A 9,679-nucleotide genomic window follows, 5' to 3' on the forward strand; every position below is an offset into this window, starting at 1 on the left:
CTAACCTTGGGCCGGAACCGGGTCTCTCTGATGCCAGGCCCTGGCTTGCACCGACCACATTGTCCTGGAATTCTTTGTTTACAGCTCGCCTTCCCCTCTGGGCTGCAGAAGGCCCCGAGTCTCATTCATGGTTTTATTTTACTCCCAGGGTCGCCTGTGTCAAAACCTGCCTGAGGAGCGAATGAATGAATGCGCCTTCCAAGGAAGCCCCCTCCCCACCTTCCGGGCCCAGTTCACGCCCTATTTGGTTCCTCCAGGTCGTGCTGGAATGGGAGGGGGCTGGACTGAGGAATTTCAAGCCGCCTGAGGGTCCAGAGCAGAAGAGAGGGGTGGGGGGGAAGCGAAAGTGAAGGGAACGAGAGCCCCTGTGAGGAGGCGCAGACAGGGAAGGAAATCTCCCGGTAATAATTCATCGGCTCAGGAAGCAGCAGCTTGGCCTGGGGCTGTGTGTGGGGCTGGCCCTGCAGGGAGGGGGCCTCGCAGCCTCCTTCTCCTCCTTCCCAAAGCCCAGCCTGGCTGGGGTCACGGTCAAATGAAGGGGGGGAGAGCCAGGTGTGGGAACAGACCTTCCTGAAGACCCTAGGGCCTGAAGACTTCAGGGACTGCTCTCCCAGCAGCCAGCTCCCCATCTCTCCCCCGTTCTGGCCTGGGTCTGGGAGCCAGGAATGCACAGCATGGCAGAGCTGGGAGGCATCGTCAAGAAAACTGATGCCCAGAAGGAAGATGGAGCCGAAACGCACCTAGAAACCTTCCGACTTCACTCCCTGTGCTCTTTCTGCCGCATGGGCTGCCATTTGGGCTAAAGAGAAAGTTATTGTCAAGGCCAAGCAAATACAGGCTTGGCCGGTCCCCAGGACGGAGCTGGGAAAGGGGCATGAGCAACCTGGGGACCCCAACAACCATCATCAGCTCAGTAATTCTTCCCAGGGCCTCTGAGGAAGAGGACATGTCAGATGTCAGGCTGAACAATCTAAGGTTTCCAGAAGGAAGGAAGGCAATGAGGGAAGATACTTCCCCCCACCCCCTCTCTTCGTAAGTGTGAGCGTTTTGAGGGGGTGGTGTTGGCACTTCAAGCAGAGGGAAGGGGAGTGTGTGGATTTGGAGCCAGGGAGGCTGCTGCAGTCCAGGATGGGACTGTGGGGAGTAAGGGAGAGAAACTTGTATTTTACTGGGGTGGAGACAGGACAGGGGTGATAGTGGGTCCCAAACAGGCTGGGACCACTGCCCTCACTCACCCTGAAGGCCAGAGCTCTCTTATCTGTAAATCAGGGGTTCTTCCCCACAACTTCAGCAGAGGAAAGTAAAGATCAGTAAAGCACCCAGCACTGTGTCTGGCACAACCATTTTGGTGGTAGGACCTCAACCAAAATGTCAACTCTGTGAAAGCAAAGAGTTTGTTTTGTTCACATTTCTATTCTCACCTAAAACCATGCCTGCCATAGCAGGGACCCAATAAATATTTGTTGAATGAATGAATGAATGGAGTTACTGGCGTTTGTGTGTTTTGTTTTTGTTTTGCTTTTTTTTTTTAAGTTTGTCGTCAGGCACGTGACACCATCGAGTCCTTATTTGGAAAGTTTATAGTGTTTCTCCAATTGTTCTCCACTGACACCACCATCCTGTACATAATGCAAAATCCTGGGTCGGCTGAATCAGATTGGGGGGAATTTATCAAGTCAAAAGCCCCCCCCTTCCCTAATTCTTACACGAACGTTGCAGAACCACAGTACTAGAATTTGAGGGAGGAAAAACCCGAGTTGCTTTCTCTACAATCTTCTTTTCGAATGAGGAAACTGAAGCCAGGAGAGGAGAAGGGACCTGCCCGCAGCCTCCCTGCGGTCTAGGCTGAAGATGAGTCCGGATCTGGGTACAGCCCACTCCACCCACCCAACCCACCCCGACCCCCGGCTTTTGCCCCGCTCGCCCGCGAAGATCCAGAGGCTTCAGGGCGGGCCACCAGCTCGCGGGCCGCTTTCAACCTGGGGAACTGGGGCGAAGGGCCCGTAGCCATTGGCCGGGGCGCGGCGGGCGCCTCCCCATTGGCCAGGGCGGAGCCCCACGCCCAGGCCGGGGCGGCCTCGGGACTGGCCCCTCCCTCGGCTATAAGGCGGTGGCCAGCTGAGCCGTGGGAGCGCGCGGGAGCGCACGGCGGGGCGCGGCAGACGCTGGGACGCTGCGCACCAAGGGAAGCGGCCGGCCGCCCATGGCGTTCGCGCTGCTGCGCCCCGTCGGCGCGCACGTGCTGTACCCGGACGTGCGGCTACTGAGCGAGGACGAGGAGAACCGCAGCGAGAGCGACGCCTCCGACCAGTCGTTCGGCTGCTGCGAGGGCCTGGAGGCGGCACGGCGCGGCCCGGGCCCCGGGGGCGGGCGGCGGGCGGCCAGCAGCGCGGGCCCGGTGGTGGTGGTGCGACAGCGGCAGGCGGCCAACGCGCGGGAGCGGGACCGCACGCAGAGCGTGAACACGGCCTTCACGGCGCTGCGCACTCTCATCCCCACCGAGCCGGTGGACCGCAAGCTATCCAAGATCGAGACGCTGCGCTTGGCGTCCAGCTACATCGCGCACCTGGCCAACGTGCTGCTGCTGGGCGACGCGGCCGACGACGGGCAGCCGTGCTTCCGAGCGGCGGGCACCGCCAAGAGCGCGGTCCCAGCCGCCCCCGACGGCGGGCGCCAGCCGCGTTCCATCTGCACCTTCTGCCTCAGCAACCAGCGCAAGGGGGTGAGTGCGCGCGGCGCTCCAGTACTGCGGCCGCAGGGTCAGGGAACGGGCCTCTTACGGAGCAAAAGAGGGGCCGAGACCCCAATGAAGAGAGGGGGAAGAGACGTGGAGTCGTCGGGGGTGCGGCCCTCCAGGCCCAGAGTTTGGTGTGGAACAGAACCGCTCACAGTGTTCCCCAAACGAGGGGTGCAAGGAAGCCCAGAGCTCGGGCGTGATTTAGAGGATGGAGATTGCTCATCGAAGGACACCCCCTCCCACTAGGAGTGTGCTGGGAAGAGCGTGTGGGGAAATCATAACAAAGGCTATCATTTATTGAGCTCTTCCTATGTACGGGCGCGCGTTCCTGGTCTTTCTTTTTACCTTCACAAGAACCCCATCAGGCAGGTAGTTCTGCCCGTTTTATCACTGGTGAGGACCTGGGGCTCAGAGGGGTGCCCACGTTACTCAGCTCGAAAGCCAGAATGCAGGCTCTGGGTTTGCTGGGTATGTGTTGTCCTGAGCTGCCCTTACCGTAAAATAATTGTCCCGTATCCTGAGACTGACCCAAGGGCAGGAGACTGAGAAGAAAAGGGGATGCACACCCCCAGTCAAGAGCCTGAGGTACCCAGCTGATGAGCAGTAGGTGTGAAGGAGGGGGTCTCCTGAGGATACCCAGCCCACAAAGAGATGGAGTGCTGGGGAAGGGCACTGTTGAGTCAGCCGGGCAGAGCTGGAGGTAAGCTCCTGTGGTCTGTCCTAAGTAAGGATGAGAACCAGGCTGGTAGGGGACAGACGGGGGTGCGTAGCAGCAGAGGTTGCTGGGGGGTGCTCCTGGTTGAAAGCTGGCTCTCCTGCACAGGCCCCGAGGAGCCTGCTTCATCCCCAGCCTTTCCCCTTTCTGGCCTGGGCTTTTCTTAGAATAAGGAGGCTTGTCTTGTGACAGCTTTGGATCCTAGCAGCTACTATTTACAGCTGGGGAAACTGAGGCTGAGAGAGTCCCTGACTGGCCCCCGTGGCCTTTTGGAAAATGAAAGAGTATGGGAGCACAGGGAACTCTGCTCAGTATTCTGTAATAACCTAAATGGGAAAAGGATTTGAAAAAGAATAGATACATGTATAGGTATAACTGAATCACTTTGCTGTACACCTGAACCTAACACAACATTGTTAATCAACTATGCTCCAGTATAAAATAAAAATTAAAAAAAAAAAAGTCATGGGGGATTGGAGTCACGCCTCTGGGTCCCTTAGTCTTTGATTCTCACAACTTCTCCAGCTCCCCTCTTCACTCTGTTCTGGGGAAGCCTCTATGTCCTGGCCTCAGACCACCCCCTTCTGGCCTCTCACCTGCCATTGCTGCCTCAGTTTCCCTAAGTCAGTCTTTTTCGGTTCAGATTTGAACTGTCTCCAGGGTCCCTGATCCTCCCATCCGTGGGCCCTGGTCTGTGGGCCTTCGGCAATACTCCCTGACTGCTTTTCACCTATTCACTCAGTTCAGCAAACATTAACTACCCGACAGCTGTTTTTTGTCGGCTCTGAAAACATTCCCAGAGAAGCAGGTTGTGGATGCCCATCCACCACCGTCAGGAACTCCCAGTGCGGGGCCAGGGCAGGGCCTGGAGGTGAAAACGGGTGTTGTGGTCTCGTGGGGAGGGGGGTGCACAAAGGGACTGTCAGGGCCAGAGGAAGCCCCTGACCCAATGGCTAAGTTCCTGACAGAGGCTTGGGGATGGAAGCAGGCAGGTTGAGGCAGTAGGGGAAGATGTTCTAGGAGCAGGACACAGCGAGAGCTAGAGCCTAGAAAAGGAAAAGGGTAGACGTTGAAGGTGGCAACGCATAGAGGGGAGGCAAAGACTGGCCAGTGACAGCAGTGTCGGCAGTCTTGATGAGCACTGATCTCTCGTGCTAAGCGCTCTCCGCGTGTTACCATTAAAACCCCCCAGCAGCTGGGGAAGGAGGTGCTCTGGTTATCCCCAACTGCTTAGAGATACTGTCACTGGTTCAGAGACACCGCCCATGATGGAGTCAGGATTCGAACTCAGGCCTGCCCAACTGGGACGTGGGAAAGGTTAGTGTGGGAAGGCCCTATAACAACAGGCCTCGGGGAGAGGGTGTGTCCATCAGGTGCCTGCCCCCCACAGCAGGTAGGCTGGGGGCTTCTCTGCTGGTCTCAGGCCTGTCCCACAGATCACAGGGCCGCACCTGGGTCTGGCTGCTTCCCTGGGATCTGTCTATAGGACCTAGAACCCAGCCAGGTTTGGCTGTGGAAACCATGCTCTCAAGCACACAGGCTTCTCTGGGAATAAGCAAAAGGGGTGATCCTGGCTGGCTCTGGACCCCAAAGACTTGAGGACTCGACTAGAAGAAAACTGGCTCTCTTGGGGAGCCTGTGGGAGCCTTCCTTCTCTTCTTTGGTGACCAGAGAGCTCCAAGGCCCCAGACCCTATCTCTTCACCCTGAGCCACCACCTCATTCCCAGCTGGCTGGTCTGGGGTTGGGGTCACCATGGAAATAGCTCCCTGTAGCATCTTCCTGTTTAAGGAGGCATTAGGTGTGGCCCTCTGTGGTAGAAATAGCAAGGGGAGGTGAAAAGGAGGTTCTTGTCTCTGCCCTGTTTTCCCTTTTGTCACCTGGGGGTGGGGGTCAGATAGGATCATCTTGTAAGGCCTTCCCCACTTGGCGTACCAGCTCAGGAGCAGAGGTGGCACAGAGGGCAGTGGGGCAAGGAGGTACCATCACCAGATGATGCTGATGCTAATACTTGTGAACATTCATTGAACACTTACTGTATTCCTGACACTGTGCTAAGGGCTTTACCTGCGTTAACTTGTGTAGTCCTCACAGTAACTAACTTTACACGTGGGGAAACCGAGGCTCAATGAGCTGAAGTCACTTGCCTGAGGTCTGACAGGTAATCCAAGACAGAGCAGGGCTTGAAGCCCAGATCTGTTTCACTCTAGCCACCTCCTAACTACAGTGCTTCCCAGAGCCCTTGGCGCTGAGGCACAAAGGGACAAAGAAGCCGGGGCCTAGTCAAGGCTTCTAAATGCATTTGGCAGTTTACAAGCCTCTTTCACAGTGGCAGTTGCATTTGATTGCACCCTGGGGTGGCGAGTAGAATCATTTTGTCCCCATTTCATAGATGAAGAAACTGAGGTTCAGGGAGCTGAACAGTCCCAGCATCCTCAGGGGACACAGGTCTCGCAATGACTGCCAGACTTGGGGTGGAGGTGGCCCTCCCTTACCCTGAGAACTTAGAATGAAAAGGTGGGAGGCCGGTTTTCTGTCCTCCAACCTCAACACTACACCCCACCCCCACCCCCATCCGCCCTTCTCAGCCACTCTTGCCAGAGTTTGTCTGAGAAGCCCAAGCCCCAGGCTCTGCTGGGACTGTGGCCTCAGCCCTCAAAATAGCCCTGCCTGTGAATGAACACACTGTCCCTGGGCCCTGAGAGCCTCAAGGGAGGCTGGGCTCGCATCTGGATGGATCTGCCCCAACCTGGGCCCAGGAGTGGAGCGGGGCAGCGGGTAGAGCTCCGAGATGGTCAGCTGTTTCTCTAGATGGCTGAGAAAAATGCCGGTCCCATTATCTCCTAGTCAGGCTCGGGGGTGAGCATTTACAGTGGGATTTCAGACACCACTGTGTCTTAGAAACGGGACAGACTGTTGGACAACATGGATTTTTCTAGCCCAGCCCTTTTTACCAACTGGCTGGGTGCCTCTGAGCCAGTCATGCAACGCTGGAGGCTGCAATAGAGGGGGTACTCTAAGGCCTGTGATCTTGCTGGCTTACAGTGAGAATGAAACCCACATGTCAGACCTCAGAACAGTGGGTAGAGACTACCCCTGCAGTGTGAGGGACAGGTGGCTTCCAGGGCTGCCACCATTAGCTCGTCTTCCAGTGGACACCCCTGATCCAAGCAGCGTTGGTTGGCAACTGCTCCGCGCCAGTCCCTGGGCTGGAACTGGGACTACAGAGTGAAAGATTTTCCCCGACCACCCCCTTGAGCTCCCAGCCTGATGGGAGAACACAAGAGAGACCCCCATCTTCCCCTTCTGGGTTTTATCCTGGCCCCAGAAAGGCAAGAAGTGCTAGGCAATTGGAGGAATAGAGAAATCTTCCTAGGATAGGACCAGAGAGCATATTCCTGGGAGAGGGAACACCCTGAATGAAGGCAGGGAGGCCAGAATTCCAGAATCTACTTTTGAGATTGACGAGTAGGCCACTGGGTATACAGCCAGGCAGTGGGAGAACCACTGTGGGGTGTGTTCTGCCCTTGAGTGTAAAATACTATGATTTAAACTATACTGGATTTTTTTTAAAGCAACAAATCACACGAGGAAGAAATGAAAAAAGTAAAAAAGTATATAGAGTTTAAAAAAAAAAAAAAGCTTCCTCCCATCCTGTCTCCTCATCACATTCCTCTCCTCTGAGGAAACCCGTTAGTGATTTCCCGTGTGCTCTTCTCTCTGGACATCTCAGCACACAGGAACAAGCACTCAGTCCTTGCTTTCATCCTTAAACGGTATTAGTCCGTAAAGAGTTAGTCATCCTCTGTTAGTCCATGTAGAGTTTCTTCTGCCTTCTGCAAGAACTTGATTGTGCAGCTAACTGATTTTTTATCAAGTCCCCTATTGCTGGACACAGAGGTTAGTTCCAGTGTTCATGGTGGCCCAACTGAACCCCCTAATACCTCTTTCTCTCTTCCTGCAGGGTAGCCGTCGTGACCTGGGGGGCAGCTGCTTGAAGGTGAGGGGGGTGGCCCCAGTTCGAGTGCCTCGGAGATGAACCTGGACCCCTGTGTCGTTTGCTGCAAGCAGGACCCTGAGGAGGAGGCCAGAGGCCAACCACTGGGCGAACAGGGGAAGACCCCAGGAGCTGAACCCAGGTCCCTTCTTTGTGTAGGGACCAGAGGACAATGGCCTGGGCCCATGACCCTCTGAGCAGGCCCCCTGGGACATCTCCACCCCACCCTGGAGAGCTGTGAGGACCCATCCAGCCGGCCTGAGCCCTGGCTGGTCAGAGACAAGGCAGAACTTTTGGAAAAACAAAGACTGCTGTTGACAGAGGATGTGTGTGTGTCTGTGCATGAGTGTGGGTGTGTGTGTGAGAGAGAGAGAATTGATGGGTTTAAAATAAAAGGTATTTTTAAGTAAAAAATGTTCCCAGCTGAAGAAGGGAGGGGCCTGGGGACATCAGAGGTCAGAGGTGGCCCCTCTCCTGGACCTTGGAAGAGACACCGGTATCACAGGTGCCACCCTGTGCCCTGGAGGGGGTGGAGCTGGGGGAAGGCAGGGGACCCCCCTCTCTAGAAGTCGAGATAACCAATCTTTCCTCACTGTCTTCTTGAACAACTGTTGGGTGTCTGGTGTGGTTGGTAAAAAAAAAAAAAAAAAAAATCTTAATTTTATTTATTTTTGAATAAGGAATATATTCATCCACATGGTTCAAAATTCAAAAGGTACAAGAGGGTATGTGGTGAAAAGTCCCTCTCCCTCTTGTCCTCCGGCCACAGTTCTCCCGCCGCAGGCAGGCTCAGCCACTGGTTTTTTTGTGACATCCCTATTCCTTGTGAATAACCAAGCAAATACAGAAATATACATATATGTTTTCTTCCACTCTTTACACAAACAGTAGCATATTGTACGCTGCTCCGTGCATTTTTTTTTTTTCCTTAATCTAGCTTGGGTGTTATCCCAAGTCAGTACATAAAGGTAGAGGGTATCTTCATTCCTTTAGTAGCTGTTTATTCCATTTTGTGAACATACCATACTTTAACCCATCCCTTATCCACATCTTTACAAACAGGGCTAGGTAGGCATGTGGTTTTTCACATGTGCAAATGAGTGTGTGCTAACGGGATGCTTTTGCCCATGTTGGAGCTGAGAAGATTTAAAGAAACAATGACAGGGCTTCCCTGGTGGCACAGTGGTTAAGAATCCACCTCCCAATGCAGGGGACACGGGTTCAAGCCCTGGTCCAGGAAGATCCCACATGCTGCGGAGCAACTAAGCCCATGCACCACAACTACTGAGCCTGTGCTCTAGAGCCTGAGAGCCACAACTACTGAAGCCTGCGAGCCCAGAGCCAGTGCTCCACAACAAGAGAAGCCACTGCAATGAGAAGCCCGCACACCACAACGAAGAGTAGCCCCTGCTCGCCGCAGCTAGAGGAAGCCCGTGCGCAGCAATGAAGACCCAACGCAGCCAAAAATAAATAAATTTAAAGAAACTGACATCCAAAGGCATGTGGCTGGCACATGGCAGGGTGACAATGTGAGGTCTGTCCACCTATAAAGCCCAAAGTAAGCTCCTTCCCTTGCCCTGGAGATGCCCCAGATTGGGTGCCAGCCCCTGTGACCCTGATTATTCTCCCAGAAGCCCTGGGAGGTGGGGGCCGGTGTTTCCCCATCTCACAGATCTGTCCCTGTGGGGCCAGGATTAGAGAAGCTGGGGAGGCTGGAGGCAGGGGAGACAGGGAGAGGGGCCAGGAGAGGCGGAAGAGCCAGGCAGCCACCCTTTCCTCCAGGTATGTTCATATGCCTATTTTTTAATCTATTTTTTTAACAGACACTTATTTAGTGTTTACCAACTGAAGCCTGGCGCTACATTCCATGCTTGTATACACTCTGTTCTGTCACCCCCTGTATCTGACCCTCGGAGAGAGCCAGCAGTGGGGCTGCCCGTTTTGCAGATCAGCAAACGATCCCCCTTCGGGAGCTAATTAGGAAAGCACAGTGTACCCCCTGCACCTACCCAGCTCCAGGTCCAGGCAGCCCCTGGCAAAGCCACAGGAAAAGGACTGTAACATCGTCAATGGCAGGAAACCTGGGAGTGGGGACAGAGAAGACACTTGGGTGCTCTGGGATGGAGACCCACTTCTGTCACCAGATTAGCTGGATGACCCCGGAGAAGTTGCTTGACCCCTCTGGCCCTCCCTGGCCTAATCCCTAATCAGCAAGAACAGTTGGGACAGAA

At 54.8% G+C, this 9,679-nt stretch overlaps 1 protein-coding gene across 1 annotated transcript; it reads left to right on the top strand.

The window, feature by feature from the left end:
* Nucleotides 1-2,203: 2,203 nt before the first annotated feature.
* On the top strand, nucleotides 2,204-7,490 carry TCF15 (transcription factor 15; the record flags this gene model as incomplete). The annotated part of the gene is made up of 2 exons (XM_079720078.1): nucleotides 2,204-2,722; nucleotides 7,416-7,490. 2 exons carry the CDS (start codon nucleotides 2,204-2,206, stop codon nucleotides 7,488-7,490), a joined length of 594 nt encoding a protein of 197 aa, XP_079576204.1.
* Between the last annotated feature and the right edge of the window lie 2,189 nt (nucleotides 7,491-9,679).

Source organism: Hyperoodon ampullatus (genome assembly GCF_949752795.1).
Source record: "Hyperoodon ampullatus genome assembly, chromosome: 14".
Taxonomy (NCBI): domain Eukaryota; kingdom Metazoa; phylum Chordata; class Mammalia; order Artiodactyla; family Ziphiidae; genus Hyperoodon; species Hyperoodon ampullatus.